We start from the raw sequence: 22,666 nt of genomic DNA, 5'->3' as shown, positions 1-22,666 counted from the left end.
CAGAAGTCTGCTTTAGCATTCGTGACTCCCCATGTCTCTGTAGTGATCTTGGTAACATTTCTGTCATTATAGTTGCAGCTTTTTAGCTTCAAAAAGCAGCATTGTGTCAAGTAAAGACAAAAATAAAGCAGTCCACAAGGACCTTATAAGTATATATTCAACCCCATGTCTTCCCTGAGTTGCTCACTCTGCTCTTTGAATCCTACCAGCCGAGGGACAGTCAGAGCTGCTTTGCTTTCCTCCAGAGCCTTGACCTGAGCACTAGCAGTGTCTGGAAGTTGCACCAGAAAGGCAGAGCAGGCAGGGTGAAATGTGCTCTTTGGGCCTTGGCCCTTTCTGCTTCATTACCGTGAAAAGCCTACAATTGAATATCAATTCATTCGTATTCAACCTGGCTGTTCTGCTTCCAGACCTCCTTTCTTGTCTGCAGCTGACAGGATGTCACGAGGAAGTGACAGAGCAGTGACAGTTTGTGTGTCATGGTCCACTTCTGTTTGAACTTGATTTTTATCTAGTAATGAATCAAGCCACAGGAGTCCAGTCTGGGAAAAAAAGAAAGTGTCCCAAGGAAGTCAGCTGAAGCTAGAAAGATTTTCAGTCCATTTGGAAATAAGAATGCTTTACAATGTGCTTTTTCCCTCCATACCAGACCCCTGTATTCTCACAAGGTAGACTGGGTATAAAAGGGGTTTTGCATTATTTATTAGTGTGCCTCTGTCACACATAATGAGGGCTATAAAGTATGTAAGAGTTTATAATTGGCTATCTGCAAGAAGTAATCCTTAGGGGGTGTGTAAGGATCAAATAAATTATGCTTCATTATAGTAGTTATGCCAAAGATATTAGAAAATTGTTTTTAGTTGGAGGAAGAAAAAGAGGGAGAAGCGGAAAAAGAAAAATCCCTCATTACTTCCCAGACCCACTTCTGTCAAAGCTTTTACAGTTTGAGGCAAGATTTCAGTCCTCCTCTTTAAAATTCCTGATGTGTTCAAGATGCTAAATAAGCAGTTGCCAAGATACTTGTACAAATAATGCATAAATGGAGTTTATCTAAATTGTTTTATTAATAAACTTTACTGAACTCTCCCATGCAGTTAAGAAGGAATCCCAGTTCCCCACTATCCACCATTGGCACATCAGCTTTCAGAAATGAAACTGTTATCTCTTCTTCTCAGGGGGATATGAATACCTGCCCCACCCTGCCTTTCCCGAATCTAATTATTGTTCTGATAATTCAGAACAAGGATTCAGTGGCAGCAAAATACAAAGAAAAAAGTGATGAACAGCTGGTCCTGGAAGCTGTGATGGTATCATTTTAAAATGAACATTTACATTTCAGAAAAGCCAGGACAAAAGAGATCTCCATGTTTCTGACTTAGTTATGGGGGTCTTCTGATGCTTCTGGTTATAATTTGTGCTACAGTGGAGGTGCCCCTGGAGTACGGAAGTTAGACAAGGAAAAGTCTTGTCAGATCCAGGAGGGAGGGAATATCCCTTCCCTTAAAACAGTTACCGGGTATTATTCTTGTTTTAAATAAAAAGCCAAGGAAGGACAGTGTTTCTCTCATGGTACATTATACCTAGTTTTGAACTATTTCCAGCAGTGGAAATTACCTGTAGAAATAGCAAGCTAAAGACTGTGGCTAAAGCTCTGGCTTCGCTGAATCAGTGGCAAAACTGATTGATTTCACAGGGGCCAGTTGCACCTCATTAGATCTACTTGAATGGGTAAGGTTAAAAGACTGGGCTTGCAAGGCTGCATGTGCTTTTGTATGTTAAATGTAATACCTTCACAAGTCTAAAAATACATCCCATAGCCCTTATGATGCCCTAGTTGCCCCAACCCCTGTCCAAGCTGTAAAGTGAACTTATGTTTTGGAATATGTTAGTAAAACAGCATTTTGTATGGACAGAGTTGTGTGAAAACTATAGAAAGCAGGAGCCAACTGCAGGGACCAAGAGCAGTGGAGGGACTGCAGTCTCTGTAAGTAGTTCGGGTCAGCCTGCATGCCAGAAACCTCACCTCAGCTCCAGTCTTGGGCTATTTGCTGAACGTATAACTCCGTCAAACAACTTTGGCTTGGGAACGCTTGCAGGTGGTTTTATTTGCGTCACAGCAAGCATAGGTCACTCATTTCATATCTGAAGTATAAGTTGAGGGGATTCAAGCAAGGATCAGCAGCACAGGTGGCCAGTGGGGAGCTAGATGTGTCACAGGAGTCAGCTGGCTCTGAACAAAGAATGCAAATAATGGTTAGTTTACGAGGAGAGTTGAAAATAAGGGACTTCTCTTCCTCCTTGAAGACTTTATAAGTAGTCTAAGTGCCATCGTTAGTTGCTTCTGCAGCCATCTAATGTTCATCTCATAGCTGTTCATTTCCATTTTTTTCTTACATTCTCTCTCAGTCCTTGTAGGAGGTCCAGCTAACGCTACTATTGCTCCTTAGTACTCCTAGGTCCAAATAAGAATGCATTCTTGTATCTAGCAACTGCATGCTGCAGTCACCAAGTATTAATCCATTAAGCCAATGATCTTGTAAACTGGAGCAGAAATATTAAGTGCTGGGGATGGCATCAAGGTGCTGATAGGCTTTTATCAAGGACAGCCTTTATAGCAAAGATGTAACTGAAGAGTCTTCTGCTGCTCATAAAGCATCATTTCTGAAAAGTTTTTTAGGAAGAGAGAACAGTAATGAGCTCCAAGAGTTACACAGTTCATTTTAGGGTTTTTCTAGTTAGTGTTGCCATCACCTTCAGGAGGCTTTTTAAGAACAGACTAAGCAAATATTTCTCTGGGAAGGTACAAGTAAAGCTTATCCTGACTTTGAGGCTGAAGGATGGATTAGATGACTTCTTGATGTCCCTTCCAACCCAAATTTCCAAGACGTTTTTTGTGTTTTAAGTATGCTCTCTGCATAAAAGAATTTACTAAATGATACAGGAGGAAGATGGGAAGCAAAAGACTCTCAACGTAAGGAGCTGGACAGTGCTGAGGCATTACTCCATTGCCTTGGGATAACTCACAGATGGGTGGGGAGAAGAGAATTTCAAAATGAGATCAAAGGTGGGCTCATCAGCTGATCATGGGAGAAGCATACCCTTCTACTCAGTTCTTCCCTCTCATGCACTGGTCTTGGTCACTGGAAAGAGTTAAGTATGTTTGAGATGTTGGTAAGGTTGTCCATATGGATTCTCTCTGGAGAGGATAAGCAGCAGCGCCAAATTTTTCTGAGCTGCAGATGTGCAATATATTTGTAACAAGCTACAGCTCCTATCCAAAATTATGATTTATCACATTTTGTGGCAAACTGAAAAATGGGACCTATTTGGGGAAATTGACTTCATAGAGTATTTTTTCTTCTGCAAATTGGGTCAGTTATTGATTTGGAATGCCTTCGGATAGAAAGCACAGAAAATTCTGTATTTTTCATTTGTTTTTAAAAATAGAAAATAACCTTTTCTTGGGTATGTCACATGAAGCAAACTTTAGAGCATGTAAAAATCATGCAAAACAAAACACAGATAGTCTGACAGTATGAAAACAGTGTTTTGAGTGTCACACAGTTCTCATTGGAGCTGTGCTGAATGTTATCATCTCTCATTGAAAACAAAGTAGCTGAGAATGGGATAATAGTTGTTTTTAGTTTAATTGAGGAAGCCATACCTATGATCAGTTTCACATGGGGTCTATTATTGCTTAGATTTAAGTCCTTTTTTTTTTTATTTACAGTGTTATTCAGCACAAAGGCAAACTGCACTGAGTATACCTTTGTTCATGCATAGATTAATTCATGTGCTTAGCTGCATGCTCTGCAAGTAGCCTTGTGGATGCAGAGGGTATTTAAAAAGCTGCTAAAAAGTGCTGCAACTGTAGGAGCAAACAATAAATTAATCTGAGCTCTCCTTCACCAGTTCCCATGTATTTCACAACACTTAGCTGTCTATGACTTATCCATCAGAGAGCTCTGCACTGTACAGAGAGAGATGTGTTTGATGGTTGCAGGCCTGTCTATCAACTAAGCTGGTGTGTACATTTTTGCAGCGTGGAGGAAGGCTTAAACCTGTGAAGCACTAGTGAGAATAGTATAAAGGGAAAAGTGATTCTCAGCTGTGTTTGGTGACTGCCACTGACTTTTACAGCATCATGGCTGTTTATCTTACTATATTTCCTATCCAGAGAAGTGGTTTCCAAACTTGTTTGATTTGATGGGTATTACAGATTCTCCAGTAGAAATGCGTACCCATTCAATCTTTTTGCCAGCTATTGATTGCTAACAGCGTGTATGAACTTGCTTGGAAGTACTCCTTGGTTTGCCAGAGGGTCTGCAGACCATGTACTGAAAATGCTACTTGAAGGTCTTGAGTATGGCTGAAGTTTTACTAAGATGTGCAGTGACTGATCTTCCTGTGATCCTTGGACAGTTCGACGGAAATAAAACAAACTAAAAAAAAACCAGGCAAAAGCCTAGTATATAGTATTCCCCCACTGGATGCATGCTTTGCATCAGTTCCAGTTCCCCTGTCACTTTGGGGGTATGCCATCAAAGTGAAGGAATTGGCAGGACATCTTTGTTGCTTTATCCAGCATCTACAACTATTGTTTTTCACAGATCTGTGAACTAATAGACATGGAAAAGCAATTCTTTGGTATTTAATCCATGTCTGAATATTCCAAAGGCTTGGACAATCTAGAAGCAAAATCACTGGAGTGGTGCTCAGGAATCGGGCTGCTGCTGACTTTTCCTTAATGCTTATAACAATCTTAGTCTGCCCAGTTTGTATTGAAAAGATATGGCAATGCCTGGTCCATTTATCCATTTGTCTGCTTAGGCATCTTCACTGACACAGGATGTATTTCCTTCATTCCCTCCTCATGGTCCTTCATGAGATCAGTTCACGTACTGGGAAATCCTTTGAGCATGGAGCTTCTGGAAAGGTTCTGGCTAGTTTTGTCCCGTCTTCACTTGCTATTGAAATTCATATTAATGAAAAGGAATATGCCTTATCTACTATGACTACATGGAGAATTATGTATTTTGGGAAGTTAGTTATTAAACTACCTTTTATTAATTACAGTAGGCACTCTTGTTTTTCTAATGGAGTGATTTCTATTTAAATACACTATGTCATATGCCATATGCTGCTCTAGACTCTTTGAACTATCAAGCATTTGATTCTGAGCCACAAAACGATGGGGTGAGCACACAGATGGGTTGTCACATAAAGAAGTCTGATGGCATGTGATAACGCTCAGGCTTTTTTTTTTTTCCCCATAAAGCTTATAATGTACAAGCAGTGATCATGGCTTGCCAAACAAAAATGAGCTGACAGTCAAACTCCAGAGTATTTTCTGGAGTTCTTCAAGCATTTCAGTTCCACTCTGCAGATTCACTCTGCCTTTAACTGGACCATGTCCCGTCCTTTTCAGGACAAGTGATGTCAATCATTTTGTTGTGTGACAAACTCTGGGAGGAATGACAGAGACACTCACCAAAGCTAGTCCTGAGTGGTCTAGCTCTGTGGTAGCAATTGAGGCAGATCAAGGCCATTTTGAAGCAGCAACTTATTTCCATAGTAATAACTTCCTTTTTAGGTAGAGCATACAGGTTTACACTCAGGAGCAAGACAGTTTTTCCTTTAATCTTCTCTTCTTCCCTAACCTGCAGGTCATTTCCCATAAAGGAAGGCAGAATTCATGACACGAATTGAGACATTTGCATCTTAAGGGCAGAATGAGGGCAGAAGGATAGAAGATAAGGGATAAAATAAAGTGTAGGTAACTTTGGGCTGGATTCAATTACGGATTCATACACTTTTTAAAGGTGTTTACAATACAGATATTTTCCCTTGAGGTAGGTTTCTAAGCTCCCATTAACATCAATAGATATCTAGGGTGAAACTCCTTAGCCTAAATCAAGATGCTTTGCACTGTTAGAGATACCCTGGGTCTGCAAGACCTCTGCATGGGCTGGCAGGTATGACAGAGGACTTAGGGGAAACTTGTACTGCTCTGGAGAGGCAGCTGGAGGCCAAGCAAGATACTGAACAGCACTTAAACTGACAGAAGGTGACATATTTGAGTGGCTAAATCCCACTCTGAGTCGATGCTGCCAGTGCAGAACAATTCGGTCATTGACCTACAAGTGTCTAGTGCCATTCGAGATGCCCTTGGCTATCCCACCTCCAGCTTCTTGTCCAGGAGTGTCTGGCTTTCCCTATGGTGCTGTGTCATGTCTGCCAGTCCCATGTGAATGTCTTTGCTGTCTTAGGGTTAGGTGAACTTAGATGTGTCCTAGTCATAGACCTATGTTTATGTATTCTTTAGGATGAGAAAAACATCTTCTAGACTCCATTGATTGTACTGGCAAGGATCTCAATTCAATTGCTGCTGCAGAGGCATCTCCATAGGTTTGATATGCCCTGTGCCATCTGAGGCACCTAGAAAGAGAGACCCATGCTGTTCTGGAGCAGGGGCTGGTCTCCAGGTGGGCTACCCAGCTGAAATGCAAGTAGTCCTATGTGCATGCACGTGACTTGAGCCCCAGCTGCCTTAATCTGAGGTGCCTGAAAGATGGAGAAACAGATTCCTGAAGTCTTTCATGTTGGAAGGAATGTTGAGAGGTCAAACAGTCCATCCAGCCTTCTGCTTAAAGCAGGACCAACCCTGAATCATGACTACAATAATCACTTTCATGCCTCCAAGTATCCCCTTAGACAAACAAAAGCAGCCAAGTCTGGGCTTATCCAGACTGCTTAGCGCTGTGCCTTGTGTCTAAACACTGGAGGATTCACAATCTCCATACTCCCCCAGTTACCTCATCCATGGGCACATAACCAGTATGTATTGCAGGAAGCCCAAAGGAGAAAACCTGCTGATGCCAGAATCTCTCATATCCAATTGTCTGCACCCAACAGTCATGGTTGGGAGAAATAGCCATAGTGAAAGCCTTCTTCCCCGCTCTTCTCCCCCCCCCCCCCCAATTTGAACTTTGGTCTCTCATCCCCTGGGGTCTGTGGAGCTTCTTTCAGACTGATGTTCTACTTGGTACCAAATACTTGTATTGTCATTGGCTGAGAGGATAAAAATGTAAGAGGGACTGTGTGATCTGGTGGTAAGGGAATCAGCCTGGACTCTCTGCTTCAGTGAATATTAATTTTTGATCAATTGGTACGCCCTCCAGATACCCTCCACCTTGACTCTGTGGCCAGCCTTAGCCTCACTTAACCATAACCAATAAGATATAAATTGCACAGGCAGGTACCTGTTTCCTTAGAACTCTCTAAATCCCTCTGCATGTGAATGGTGCTGTATAATAAATGGTAATAAAGGAGTTTTCAAGAAAATATCCAGCTACACACTGTAATTCAACTAGTTCTTAAAGATCATATTACTCCTCCTACTGCATACATGAAATAGGATTAAACTCTCAGATTTCTTAATATCTAGTGCCAACCTGCACAGACTGTGGAGCCTGTTTACTGCTGCTTTATAAAATCTAGTTACAACAATTACTTCCAGGGGTGATTTTCGGGGGCTGGAACTGTTGGGAGCTACAGCGTCCTGGAACCTGCCCCACCAGCACCTATTTTGCAGGGCTTTGAAATTGGTGCTGGATCTTTCCTTTCCATGGCAGCAGCTGCCATGATCCTGTCACTTGTCCTTTTACCAAATGGCTCTTATTAATTCACTTCCATTTAGTAGGAGCTCTGTGTTTGATTTCTCCACTCTTCCTATTTCACTGTTTCTTTTGGGTTTCTCCCAACCCCCAGCCCCGTTTTCTGAAGCCTTCAGTGTATTGCTTTAAAAACACCCAGGGCTGAATACAGCAGACAAAGGCATTAGCTTTTGGGTAGCAATGCAGCATCTCTGGGTGGGGAGATTTCCCCCTCTCAGTCTGAAGCACCTCTATGTTGATGAGCACACCACCTTTGATCAAATGAAAATCAAAGGGAAGTAATGCTTCATCTGTCAAAAAACTCCCATCCGCACCCTCCACCGCCCAGTGCCTGCAGTCAGGGAGAAAGCGAGGGCTGTGACTCTCCCATGACACAGCACTTTGCCGTATTGGATGCTGGGAGGCATTTGTTATGCCTTTTTTAGGCTTCCTCTGCCACCGGCCCTGCTTTCCGAGAGCTCTGGGAAGCGGCAGCACGCAGGTGGCAGCTCTTTGCTGTGGCTGTTCACCTGAGGTTCGGAGGCGAGCACCTGCCAGGCAGCACGTCCTTATGGTGTGGAGTAACCCAAAATAACAGGAAAAGTCTCATTTCATTGACAGTCAGAAGGAGCTGAGCTAAGCAAAGCCAAAAGCATTGAATTAAAACCTGTTGATCAGAACCAGAAGGGAAAGGGTGGTGGGGTTTTGCCCTTGCCTGAAAGCCATGAGTACTATTTCCATCACGCTCAAGATGAAGCAGTGTTACTGGAGGCAGGATCTGCAAAGCTGAAGGTTGTAGCATTTTATTCTCTCTGTTTTTTGTTGTTGTTCTTATGTTTCATTTTGCTTTGCGTCTAGAGTCCCTATAATGTCCTGCTATAGCAAAGTCTGTGGCAGAAACACCTTGACCTTGAGTGAAACCCTGAACTGACTTGCTGTCTCTCATGCTGTGACCCTTGTGAGGAGGAGTGGGGGGAAATTTGGCACAGCATAAATGTAATTCCTATCTGTGTGCCCCTGGGGACCCCCGCCTGGACACTCAGACAAGGGAGTCCTTTATTGCATTCATTCACATTGTAGGCAATTGTACCATCTCTCAAAAGATGCACTTTCAGTTCAGGCTCAGTAAGGAACCAGTCAAATGCCCCATGTTCAGTGACTAATAACTCGACAGAGAACTGTTGCCCAAAGTGTTGATCTCATGTTTAAGCCTAATAAAAGCCCAGGTCACAGAATCACAGAATCACAGAATCACTAAGGTTGGAAAAGACACGTAAGATCACCAAGTCCAACCATCAACCCAAGACCACCATGCCCACTAAACTATGTCCCACACACGCATTCCTAGAACACCTCCAGTGATGGTGACTCCACCACCTCCCTGGGCAGCCTGTTCCAATGCTTCATCAGTCTCTCAGTAAAGACATTTTTCCTAATATCCAGCCTAAACCTCCCCTGGCGCAACTTGAGGCCATTTCCTCTTGTCCTATCACTCATCACCTGGGAGAAGAGACCAACACCCACCTCTCTGCAACCCCCTTTCAGGTAGTTGTAGAGAGCGATGAGGTCTCCCCTCAGCCTCCTCTTCTCCAGGCTAAACAACCCCCATTCCCTCAGCCGCTCCTCATAAGACTTGTGCTCCAGACCCCTCACCAGCTTTGTCACCCTTCTCTGGACACGCTCCAGCACCTCAATGTCCTTCTTGTAGTGAGGGGCCCAAAACTGAACACAGGATTCGAGGTGCGGCCTCACCAGCGCCGAGTACAGGGGCACTATCACTTCCCTACTCCTGCTGGCCACACTATTTCTGATCCAAGCCAGGATGCCGTTGGCCTTCTTGGCCACCTGGGCACACTGCTGGCTCATATTCAGCCGGCTGTCAATCAACACCCTCAGGTCCTTTTCTGCAGGGCAGCTTTCCAGCCACTCGTCCCCAAGCCTGTAGCGTTGCATGGGGTTGTTGTGACCCAAGTGCAGGACCCAGCACTTGGCCTTGTTGAACCTCATACAGTTGGCCTCGGCCCATCGATCCAGCCTGTCCAGATCCCTCTGCAGAGCCTTCCTACCCTCAAGCAGACCAACACTCCCTCCCAACTTGGTGTCGTCTGCAAACTTGCTGAGGGTGCACTCGATCCCCTCATCCAGATCACTGATAAATATATGAAACAAGACCAGCCCCAAAACTGAGCCCTGGGGGACTCTGCTTGTGACCGGCCACCAACTGGATTTCGCTCCATTCACCACAACTCTCTGGGCTCGGCTGTCCAGCCAGTTTTTTTCCCAGCAAAGAGTGCACCTGTCTAAGCCACGATTCGCCAGCTTTTCCAGGAGAATACTGTGGGGGACAGTGTTGAAGGCTTTACTAATATCCATGTAGACAACACCCACAGCCTTCCCCTCATCCACTAGGCGGGTCACCTGGTCATAGAAGGAGATCAGGTTGGTCAAGCAGGACCTGCCTTTCATGAACCCGTGCTGGCTGGGCCTGATCCTTTGGTTGTCCTGTACGTGCCCTGGGAGCGCCCTCAGGATGAACCTCTCCATAATCTTCCCCGGCACCGAGGTCAGGCTGACAGGCCTGTAGTTCCCTGGATCCTCCTTCCGGCCCTTCTTGGGGCATCACGTTGGCAAGCCTCCAGTCGTCCGGGACCTCCCCCGTTAACCAGGACTCTTGATAAATGATGGAGAGTGGCTTGGCAAGCTCCTCTGCCAGCTCCCTCAGCACCCTTGGGAGGATGCCATCAGGCCCCATAGACTTGTGAGTGTCCAGGTGGCATAGCAGGTCGATAACTGCTTCCTCCTGGATCATGGGGAGTTTATTTTGCTCTCCATCCTTGTCTTCCAGCTCAGGGAGCTGAATACCCTGAGGATACCTGGTGTGGCTATTAAAGACTGAGGCAAAGAAGGCATTAAGTACCTCAGCCTTTTCCTCATCCTTTGTGACAATGTTCCCCCCCGCATCCAGTAAAGGATGGAGATTCTCTTTGGCTCTTTTTTTGTTGTTAATGTATTTGTAAAAACATTTTTTGTTATCCCTTACAACCGTGGCCAGATTGACCTCTAGCTGGGCTTTTGCCGTTCTCATTCCCTCTCTGCACAACCTAATGAGATCCTTGTATTCTTCTTCAGTTGCCTGCCCCTCCTTCCAACGGTCATAAACTCTCCTTTTTTTCCTGAGTCCCAGCAAAAGCTCCTTGTTCAGTCAGGTCAGTCATCTTCCCCACTGGCTCTTCTTACGACACATGGGGACTGCCTGCTCCTGCGCCTTTAAGATTTCCTTCTTGAAGAAGGCCCAGCCTTCCTGGGCCCCTTTGCCCTTCAGGACCGTCTCCCGTGGGACCCCCTCAACCAGTGTCCAGAACAGGCTGAAGTCTGCCCTCTGGAAGTCCATGGTAGTGGTTTTGCTGACCCCCCTCCTTACTTCACCAAAAATTGAGAATTCTATCATTTCATGGTCGCTAAGCCCAAGACGGCCTCCGACCACCACTTCTGCCACCGGTCCTTCTCTGTTCACAAACAGCAGGTCAAGCAGGGCACCTCCCCTGGTAGGCTCGCTTACCATCTGTGTCAGGAAGTTACCTTATCTTCCACACACTCCAGGAACCTCCTGGACTATTTTCTCTCTGCTGTGTTACATTTGCAGCAGATGTCTGGTAAGTTGAAGTCCCCCACAAGAACAAGGGCTTGCGATTGTGAGACTTCTGCCAGTCACTTGTAGAATGCTTCATCTGCCTCTTCGTGCTGGTTGGGTGGTCTATAACAGCCACCCAGCAGGATATCCGCCTTGTTAGCCTTCCCCCTTATCCTCGCCCATAAGCACTCAACCTTGTCATCACAATCATTGAGCTCTATACAATCAAAACACTCCCTAACATGCAGAGCCACCCCACTACCTCGCCTTCCTTGCCTGTCCCTTCTGAAGTGCCATCCATTGCAGCACTCCAGTCATGTGAGTCGTCCCACCGTGTTTCTGTGATGGCGACTACGTCATAGATGTCCTGCTGCATGATGGCTTCCAGCTCCTCCTGTTTGCTGCCTGTGCTGCGTGTCTTGGAGTAGATGCACTTGAGCTGGGCTATCGATTTCACCCCCAACATCGGCATGCCACGCCTGGGCTCATCTCTAGTGAGCCTGGTTTCATCCCCTCCCCCCTTCAAGTCTAGTTTAAAGCCCTCTCGATGAGACTCGCCAACTCATGAGCGAGAATCCTTTTCCCCCTTGGGGATAGTTGAACTCCATGGTCAGGTGCATGCCTGGGTTTCCTCGGGGACAGGTACTAACAGGAATGGAAGGTACCAATGTGATAACGTTTCTCTAATGGAAGAACAACAGAGAAACCAAAGGACAGAGCAATGATGTCAAGAGAAGCAGTAGGTGTGTGACCTTAAAGAGGGGAAGCTTCTGGGTGAAGAGCTGTGGGAGCTGCCAGTGTAAAGACATTGTCCCTCGCTAACTGAATTGAGGCTGGACTCCTGTGGGCACAGGAGCCAGGCTGCCTGCAGCCAGCATGGCCCTGCTCCCCCCGCTCCCCTCTTTGCTCCTGTGGGTCCTGCTGCTTTCCTCAGGCTCTGGAGTTTGTCTGAACCTGCTCTGACCAATTTCTATCACTCTGCAGTTGCTGCTTGGATACAGCTCCTGGTGAGTTTCTTGAACAGGGACTTCAGAAGCTGTGTCTGCTGAAGTATTTCACATAACGGTTTTTAGCCAATTCTTCTTTAACCCCATTGTTTGTTGGCTAAGGTACATCTCAAAGCAGCAGACAATCTTCATGTGCCAGCTCAATTTTACTTTCACGCTGCAGGCTCACTTTTATAGCAGGTGAATGCTTTAAAACCATTACAGCGAGGAGAGTTTTTAAATCACAAGAATCACAGAGTTGAAGTCTGTGCTGCATCTAAAAATTGGTTTTGTTTTGCTTGTAGAGATTACTGTACCTTCAAGTGACAGATGGGAATGTGAAACTTTCTATCATCCTTGAAGATTCAGAAGTAAAGAAAAAATGTGAAAGGAAAAATCATCATTAAAATGGTCTTGAAAGGGATGGCTTCCAAATTATTGTCTGTCAGGTTCTCCAGATGGCCTGAGTATTTGTCAGATGAGCAGTATTCATTAGAAATGCCTAGAAAAAAAAAAAATGGCAAGGTTTCTTTTTGGTCAGATCCGAAAAGGAAAGGGGAAAAAGTAGAAGATGGGGGGAAAGGAAGGAGGAAGATGTTTTGAAGAAGGTTTTTCTCACTAAAAAGTGACTGTACAAAAGGCAGCATTCAGTTTTGGTTTTATTTTCTCTCTGCAGTACATATATCAAGCCTGACCCATTCCTTTTATTTTTCTAGGTGGAAATACAAATTGGGTTTTCACAATGACTTCCTGCTTGAGAGGCTTCCCAGGCCCCCTGCTACAGTGGTGCAGAACCCCCACTAACTGCTGGCCAAGGAGGCCCTTTATGGGTCTTGGGCAGTCCCTTTCACTGCATTCATGGGTATAACTGTGACTGGAGCTAAGGATGTACAAAAAAGGAATACAATTTCCAGCGGCCATGTAGAAGGCTCTTAAAAAGCCTATAATCAAGGAAGACCACCACTGGTTTAGTTCCCATTTGAAAATGCATTTTCTAGCAGCAAGACTCTGAGGCTGAATCCAAAGCTAAGTAAGTGCCTCATTTACTGCCATTGCTACCTCTCTTTATTGATCAAACTGATGGGTTTCCCCATCAGATTTAGCTGAATCATGTGCTTAGGTTTATCCTGTGCAAGGGAGGAGGAAGGACACTGGGGAAGGTTTGGCTTTATTTTACAGGCTTTTGAGTATGCAGTGATCAAATGGGCTGACAACAAAATACAGATGAGCCGTATAGCAATCAGGGGCACAGTGGGACCTCAACAAGTGAGATGAAGAGCTGAGTCTGTAGAACAGGACTTGCTAGCTATGAACTGTCAGGACAGTTACAGACAATTAATTCATGGTGTGATGTCTACATGGGTTACTTAAGGCACATCAGATCTTTGGGTGGAGGCTTTCAGTCTGAAGACTGCCCACCACAGGGATTTGTAAGCTTCCTTTTTTGTGCGTTGACTTTTGCCGATTGGTCTTGGTCCTTCTGAGTGCAGTCATTTTGCCCACGGCAAAATCTGGTTAATGTCTCTTGGTTTATTAATCCTTCTGTATGTATTGTTTGAGACTTGCCTATATCCAAGCTATTCTTGGAGATATTAACAGTGGTTAATATTTTACCTCTTGGAGTAAGCTGACTGCTGCATGCCGCAAATCATTTCTCTATCACTTCAAAGATGAAACCTAGATCTGTGCCAAGCCACTAATGTAGTTATTGTCCCTTCCCCGCTGCATCCACCATATGCAGAACCTGTTATATGCAATTATTTTCAATCATAAGCTCCACTCCAGACAGACAAGATCATCTTTCAAGTGCTAAGTGTTGCTAAAATATGATCACACGTTATACCCGCAGCAAGCGTGACAGGGAAGGCAGTCTGGGATGGACAAGGATTACTCTCGGTAGTTTACTCTTGAGGCATCCAACTTATCACCCCCCAGTTTGTAGTTTTGCAACTTGTAGGTCTGGGCAGCTCCTCACTTAGCACATAGGCTGGGTTTAGCTCACTTTTTGAAGGTATCCAGCTCTCTGCATGGACTACCCAAAGAGGCCAGTGGCTAAATGGAACCCTGTTAAATATTGAAGCCAAGCACTTAATTCCAGCTTTGCACTGCAAAGCTGGCTGCATTAAGTCAGCACCCCGTCTCTCTCCCGCGTGCCTTGCTAGCTCATAGAGCCAGCCAGAGCACTTGCAATAGCAGTGTTTCACAGATCAGGGCAAGGAGCCCATTTCATTCCTAAATGCAGAACTGCTCCAGAAAAGCTGGTCTCTGACAGTGCCAACACCTCCACTGGTGCATGGCACGTCATCCAAAACAGCAGCCAAGTGCCACCAGTGCCTCCGCTGCCGGCTGGCCCCGTCCCACGGACTGTCTCCCTTGCACCTAAAAGCTGCAGCCCCTTTTGTGAAGGTGCCATTTATGGACCTGGACATTTCCTTCCCCTTTCTGTTTCTTTTAATGACTGTAGTGGATAATGGAAGATGACAGATGATGGTAATAACAGTATGGTGGTGGTTTTTTTTTTTTTTTTTTACTTTCTTAAGAAATGTTATAGGCATCCTAAGCATTTTAAGCAGCTGTAAAGATGGGTGTGGTGTCCTGGGTAGCATAGCTGGCTAAATACAATAACTATAGGGCAGGCCAGGATGTGACTCTTGAGCTAAACCAGTAACTGCTCTCTACTGAAGCTGCAAAATTAGCTTAAGGATTTCCATTGGGTTTACAGCCCTTGGATTTAACTTAGATCTTTAAATGGAGGTTGCCGCTGTTCAGCAGGTTCTACATTCTCTGTGATTAAACAAATTGGCAATGAGCATATATGAATTATTAGCGGCAAAAGCATGCAGTCTTTTTGCTTTTGCAGGGTCTGATCCACACCTTTAGTTCCTTACAAACAGGGGTGGATTGACTTGAAGGGAAGGAAGGGGCTGAGGGGCTTTTGTTCAAGTCCAGTTAACACCATGGGCTTTGAGGCACATGCCACACTTTTAGTGCATAAATAAGGGAGCTGAAATGTGAGTCCCCAGCTTCACTGCCCATGCAGACTATGGCAGTACTGGCAGTGGTGTCAGTCACACAAAATCCTGCTGAAAGCAATGGGACAGATCCAGCACCATTACACACACATACTCATACATATATACATACCTCAGGGCATAAAGCAAAACTTGTGAAATTTTTCTCACTCACTAGCGGGCTCTAAGTCTTTGTGGAAATCTTACATTGAAGGTAAATCCCTGAGTTTGGCTCACACCCTGCCTGTAAAAAGTACTGGGGAACACAACCACTTTGTCAATAGACCTAAATCCACAACAGGCACATAAGCACCACTACAGGAAAATGTTTGAAGGTGAATCAAAACCAGCTGAAAACCAGTGATATCAAAGGAGATGTCAAAACAACAGCTTTAAGACTTGTGGCCAGCTGGTACCTGTGACAAAATTGGTATTTATAAGGGAAAGCAGCCCCGTGCTCCTGGCAGTCTCCTTGGTCTCTGTCAGGTTTTGTGTTCATTAAACAGAACGTGTGAGCTCGCCCGTGGCTTTATACCTTGTTCTTCACATGTAAACAGGCTGCCGCTCGTGCTTTGGGGCCATGCGGCGGCACCGGCGTTAGGCGGCAGTTTCCCATTTGATATCATCGCCGCAGTCAGCGCAGTCTGCGAGCTGAAAAGAAGCTGCAGTGCTTGATGGCTGGTACTTCATGAATGAAACTCATCACTGCTAAAGCCCATACCCAACTGGAGAGCCAGCTGTCGCCGGGGTGGGGAGGTTTTCTGACATAGCACACTAGTTTTCCCTTATTTGGTTTATTTATTTCTAGGAGGCATAGCTAATGGTGAGGCTCAGCGGTGGGTGCTGTGAGCTGGTTATTAGAGACAATGTGGACTGGCTTTAAGGGCAAGGATCCACGTATGAGTGAGGCAGTTGCTCCTCTGGAACAATTTAACGTTACGGTATAGTGCATTGCTAATGAATTTTTGACTGAACCCCAGAATTTATTTTCACTGAAACTGGGATTTGGACTTACAGAGATGGGCATACAGAAATGGGAAAGAGGGTGTGATAGGTGGATGATGTCCAGCTGAGGAAGGAAAGAGGTTGCCAAGGCTTGCAGCCACTGTATCCAGTGTAGCATCAGAGGCAGAAAGAGTGAACAAGTACAGGTGTTTGGAAGAGGATGAGCTGTGTTTGGAGGGTGGCAGTGGAAAGTGCTGTGAGCAATATTCGTGGGAAAAAACCCAAACAACAATCTGTTACTGCAATAAAGCAAAGAGCTGAAAACAAACAGTCCTCTGCGAATGCAATGGGCACTAGACACTCTTGCCACCTGAGGAGAGTAATTGTCAAGTGCTGAGTGAGAGCTTGTTCTGGGTTTGGAGGGGCAGCATTGTTATGCTAATAGTCCTTTCACTTGCCTGCAGTGCTGCTGTTGTGGTCTCCTGGAAGAACTGGGCAGGAGGCTTTCCCAGGACCTACTGGTGAGGAAGGGCTAGCTGCCATTTCATCTGGTCCAATGCAGGTGGCTGCAAGCCTGCCTTCTCTCCCAGCCCCTGCACACATCTCCCTGCCTCTCGCAATGGAGCCCTTTGAGCATTTGCGAGGTCTCTCAGTGAGTCTGTTCAAGGACACAGGTTGATTGAAACCAGCCCAGCCAGGGTGGTTGACTTTTGCCCAGAGCAGCTTCTGAGCTGTGGTCTGCCTGGGCTTGCGCCAGGCAGGTTATGGGCATCACGGCCAGTGGGGAAAGCGGTCAGAATCACAGCAGGACTGGCCAGGGATGTGAGGCTGTCTCTGTCATCTAGGTGCCCTTCCTCCCTTCCCCACCCATTCTCATCATCAGTGGTGATGTTCCTCCTTGCCCCATTGGGTCCTGCCCATTCCTAGCACATCAGCCATGCTGTCAGCACTTCACAACGCCTTTTTTGCTTTAACAATTCAAGTGAGAATCAGTCGGGTGTTTTCAGAGTCTTAAGCTGTCTTTAAAAAATGTAGACCCAGTTTTGGCCTAAGTTCTCTTGTCTGAGAAACATCCTTTCTGAGAATTTAATTAGAAGCGACTCTTATTTACATGGATTCTACCAGCTGCTGTCGGCTCTGCGGCCCTGGGGGAAAAATTCAGATCATACTGTGAAAGCCATTAGCGAGGACATTAGAATCAACCATATCCAGGTCAGGCAAAATTCTGAAAATACCTAGCATTCATGTGTCCTTAATTGCTTTTCTCCTTTTACAGCTGATGGGTGAACACACCATCTGAGAGGGGGCTGCCTCAGGGATTTCTTTTCCATTATGTGATGTAGATATGGAGAGAGGAGCTGGTAATGACTGCTCAACAAGGAAAGGAGGAAGTAGACTTGAGCAGCAAGAAGAAATTTGAACTTAGAGGAGGAAGATCTAAGGAGCTAATATTGGACCTAAACAGGGACAGATGTGCTTGGAGGAGCAGCAAAGGAGTTGCTGAGCTACTTTGCTAAAAGCTAAGATGCTAAGAGCATCAAACATCTTTTGGAGAAAGATGAGATACATCTTCTGGACTTCAGTGCCTTGTTCAGGTGTGTCTTTGAGCAAGTCAAGAACACAATAAGGTGATTTCTGTATCGTACAGGAACATCAGAAATACGAGAAACTTAGGCATCTTGAGGATGGAGGCAGTAGAAGTGCACAGCTACCTCCAGGCCCTGAGTCAGAATCACTCTTAGGGCTCCCCTTAGACTGGTGTGATGTCCACAGTGCCTCTGTCACCACACCCAGGGCTTTTGTGCACTAGGAGTATGGCAGCAGAAGTGCTTTGCCAGGGAGCACATTGTCCTTATTCTTATTGTCAAGAGAGGAAAAGAGAGGTGGTGTGAGGTCAAGGGACTTCCCCCAATTTAGACAGTGACAGCTGTAGGGCTTGAAACCTTGTCCCAGTCCTGGACCTCTACCTAACAGGTAAAAGGCACTACTGCAAACCTGCACTGCAAACTTTTTGAGGACTTGCTTGCCATTACAGCCTGCAAAGTGTCAGGCGCACCCAGCCCATCATCTGCATAGTGATTTGTTTCCAATCTTATAAATAAGATCTGACACAAAGGAGGTAACATTTAAAGGCTGTAGCATACATTGAAATGTTCTCTCTAGGCTGTCCATGTAAGAAGCTTTGCCAGCTACACCTGCTTTTTGGCAGCTGCTGCAGTGACAGCTGGGAATGTAATATGATAAAAATGCCACTTCTGCAAAATAATCATGGTCCATTGGGTGTTTCCCAGCAAGATCTTGTGAAGGGAAAGACTTAGCCAAAACAAATCTGTTTGGGGCAGCATGAGGGTTGGAGAAAGCAAAGCATGTTGTAAATGTTAAGCCAAGCACGATAATAGGTAAATGGCTCAAGACCTTAGTTGTTTTAGCTGAAATGATTTGAGAAAACTTTGTGAAGTGTGTACCTGTGGTATGAATTCACCAGGTGACATGAAACTGTTCTTCCCTGGCTTTTGAAAGGGTGAAAACCAAAGGAAAATGACAATGGATTAGCACAACTGCCGGTTTACTTTTCCTGCAAGAACCATGATAGACCCTGCTTGATTGTTGTTTTAATTAATCAGAAGCAATCAGCTTGTAAATGCTGTGATTAACACTGCTTCTATTTAACCCCGCGCTGAGTTTTCCAAATGGTGTATGTAGCAGTTCTGCAGAGTAGAAGGGGAGTCTAAAAGCTCTCAGGTAGAAACTCCAGAAGCTGAGGATGGCTTCTGGTGCTGAACCACCAAGGCTGCCTCCAGCCCACAGACCAGCTGTAAAACAGTGTAGCGGAATGCAGCAGAAGAAGTCCAAATGATTTTCTACTGTTTTTAGGAGAAGAAGAGCCTTTTTTTCTCTGGGATTCCCAAATGGCAGTTTGACACTTTGATTCCCAAGTGGCAGCCTGTGTTTAAGATAATGGCAATCGCTTGTATAAACTTCTATTTTCTTTTCTCTCCATAGGTTTGTTGATCGGCTCTGGTTGTGCCCTCTATCCTCTTGGCTGGGACAGTGAAGAAGTCAGACAAACCTGTGGCAACCTTTCCAACCAGTTTGAATTGGGTGAGTCATCATCAGAGCATCTCAGCCACATTAGACTCTTTTATATGTTGTCCATAAAAGCAAACAAGGACATGAGCGCAGGCTTGGAGAAGCAACCCAGTTGTGTGTGGTGGGGTATTCATATTGCATCATTCTAGCATGGTGCTAAGGCAGTGAATTTCAGATAGATTTGCTGGAAATATTTTCCAGAACATTGTAAAAGAAAATGAAGGAATGTATGCATGTATGTATGTATATATTTAAGACATCAGATTTAATAGTCCTGCAATATGGGAGCTAGCACTCCTGGAGATCTTGACAGGGTAGGCAGAGGCATCACATCACAGTGCAGGTCAGGGTAATTCACAATGAGTACAATCAGCTGTCTTTGAAGTCTGGCGTGTTTACGGCCTTCTAACCCAAGCCTAAAGAGTATGGTTTTGGTTATTCATATCATTGGGAAGCTGGTAAATAACACTTGCTCCCTCTGCCAGCCTTCTCCCAAACAAACTACTGGTCTTACTGTTGATGACTGCACTGAGTGCTGAATGAGAGCCAGGGACGTGGCCGAGCTGGGCTCACACCCATGTGGTATGGGGCAAGCCATCTCTAGAGAGGGCTGTAGAAAACAAGGGCCCAGCAGCAATGTGGATGATCAGGATCTGATGTTTGAATGCACATCCAGGTCCTTGTTTAGCTAGAAGGATCGATGCAGCTGCTGATACCCTACTCTATAAGCGCTCTCTGATTCTGTGTAACTTGAAGAAGAGGGGGATCTGCAATCCTCCTAAAAGAGCAGGAGAGACTGAGCACCCCGATCCTCCACAGGCTTGAGAGCTCCTACTCCCAAGCACAGACGTACACAGCTCCCCATTTCCAGACCCTGCAAGCTAAACCTTATGGTTATGTTAGAAACCCTTTCCACAGCTGTGTGTGCAGGGCTTGTGGTAGCCTGGCAGTAATCCCAGTGCAAAGAACAGTGGACAAAAATGGTCTCCTAGGGTTGAACACAAACCTTCTGCATTAGCTTTTAATTTTACACTCTTATTTCTGTCAGGCTTCAGGAGTAAGGAGTTTTGTTTCCATCTCAGAGATGTTTCTTGTGAAGATATGCAAATGAATTGAGGTTGAAAGGTAAAAAAATATTGCTTTGGGAGAGATGCTCCAGGTCAGTCTCCATTACACCATTCCTGTGGAGTGCATTTGATCTGGCACAGGACCAGAAATTCTCATTACCAATATCAGCACCCATCTATGCCACTGCCACTGATGTTGTTAGCAGCAGCCACTAATGGTGTTGCACAAGGGATGTGTAACATGCTCTAGAAGCTTTACCTTGTTACTCTGAACTCTAATATCCTTCTGTGCTATTGATACTAAATTTTCTTTTCAGTGAAGTATAAAAAGTTCCTGCAACATTTTTATTCACCTAATATTTGAAAGATATGAACAAGAAGAAGATAGCCATGAGAAAAGAAATGTATAGTAAACTAGCATAAAAAAATGTCCCAGAACTAAGATTCCCAGTTCCATGGAAAGGTGTCTCAAAGGATGTAGTAGAAAGACTAGGCAAAACACTGCAGTAAGTGTTGCAGGGAGCAATCGAGTTCATCGTTACCCATGGTCAATCCTGTGCAGAAGCCTGAAGTAGTTCCTAGTCAGTCCATTTAGCAGCACTCCCGTTTGAAAGGCTGGCTAGCCTCTCGCTGGTGCACGCTGATGCCTGCCTTTCCACACCAAGCATGTGGGCAGCTCTGCTCCTGTGATTCCTGCTTATGTCTCCTGACAGCCTGCTCGTTCCCAGGCTTCAGTCATTGCTCTCCCCAGAGTGCAGAAAAGTGTTACCTTTCCAGGTTATTTCTCTGCAAACTCACAAGAAGGTGGGTGTCGTGCCAGTCTGAGCTCCTTGAAGACAGTTACAAACTGTGACCTTAAACACAGTCATGCCCACAATCAGAGCAAAGTCTCTGAGACCACCTTTGCCATCTCAGTCTTGATTCATGAGTCAGATATTTGCATAAATTGAATCACTCTGCCATTAAAGTCAGTGAAGAAACCCATGTGAAAAATTTCAACTGACAGCTTTCCTTCCACGTACGCATAAGGACCATGAGATATATTGCATTAACTGTGAAGGCGTGTACTCTTACTGTATTTTCTGGACCTGGAGCACGCAGGGCATGTGTTATGCATGCCTAGACTTGACGGGAGTGCTCGTCTTGCCAATCTGCTACAAGCGTATGTTAACACATTAATTAACAGATTATAATGAGAGCTAAAATTTGCTGTAGTGATTTCCACTAGGCATCTCTGCCACTAAACATCTCTTTTCCACATATGTTGGCAGTGAAATTAAATGCTTGGCTAGGATTTTTTTTACTTAATGTCAGTGCCTGGTTGATGCTGTGTTAGCAAAGTTATCTGTAAAGAAGAGGTACTGTCCAAAGGCCATTTAGTAAACACACTGCTCATTGTCTTTCATAAATACCTCTTGGTTGGTGATAACCCAAACCCTGTAGTCTTTTCTGAATCATTAGAGACTGGCTTAGTCATTATAGCCTACAGGCCAAAAATTATGTTTCAAAGACTTAATCTCACTAAGTCTCAAGACAAATTTAAGTAATTATTACTTTCATTTGAATATTTAATTTGATTAAGCCACAATGATATGCTTTCTATTCCTGAGTCTGTGAAATGAGTTGTCTCAAGAACCACATATATACTCGCTGCATTCAAAATCTGCCCTCAGAAAAGCTGAGCTGCTGTGAGCCCTGCACTGGTTTGCTGATGGGAGAAATGGTGTGTGGGGGGGTGCAGGTCCTGCACCTCCTGCTGCTGTGGGTGCTAGCGAGGATGACACTGAGAGCCTGATTCAGCGCGTGTGGTTGCTCTCAAAGGAGAGGGTGTTCAAAGGGATGCTGATCAGCAGACAGCGTTCAGCCTCCTCTTCGAGGATGGCAGAGCAACTGCTGCAGCTTGGGCCACAGGGAACAGGCGTGTGTGGTTGGGAAAGGAGGCTCAAAACACACCAGGTTTGACCACAGAGCCAGCAAAGGTGGAGGTTCAGCACTGAGATTCGTTCTGGACTTAGAAAAAGTGAGGGGAAAAAATGGTTGAGGTTGGAGGTAGAAAAGATAAGCCAGGAGCTGCAATCTGCATTATAGGAGGATGAGAAGGACAAGAGGCAGGTGCAGAGGAGGAACTGCAAGAACTCACCTGAGGAGCAGCTGAATTGTGCACCGTGAAATGTAATTTCAACCAGAAATACTCCAGAATTAGCAATGAAATGAAAATTTTTGCTTTACCAAAACAAGACCAACCCCCACCCCCCGTAACATGCTCATAACTAGATAGAAT

At 45.1% G+C, this 22,666-nt stretch overlaps 1 protein-coding gene across 1 annotated transcript in view; it reads left to right on the top strand.

The window, feature by feature from the left end:
- LHFPL6 (LHFPL tetraspan subfamily member 6) overlaps positions 1-22,666 on the top strand; it is a 149,304-nt gene that overhangs the window by 114,955 nt on the left and 11,683 nt on the right. Inside the window, exon 3 of the mRNA XM_059822033.1 lies at positions 19,232-19,330. Within this exon, the coding sequence (XP_059678016.1) occupies positions 19,232-19,330 (99 nt within the window). The remainder of the gene's footprint in view (positions 1-19,231; positions 19,331-22,666) is intronic.

Source organism: Gavia stellata, chromosome 1 (assembly GCF_030936135.1).
Source record: "Gavia stellata isolate bGavSte3 chromosome 1, bGavSte3.hap2, whole genome shotgun sequence".
Lineage (NCBI taxonomy): Eukaryota > Metazoa > Chordata > Aves > Gaviiformes > Gaviidae > Gavia > Gavia stellata.
The sequence above is the reverse complement of the archived record's forward strand: the minus strand, read 5'-3'. Positions and strand labels throughout refer to the sequence as shown.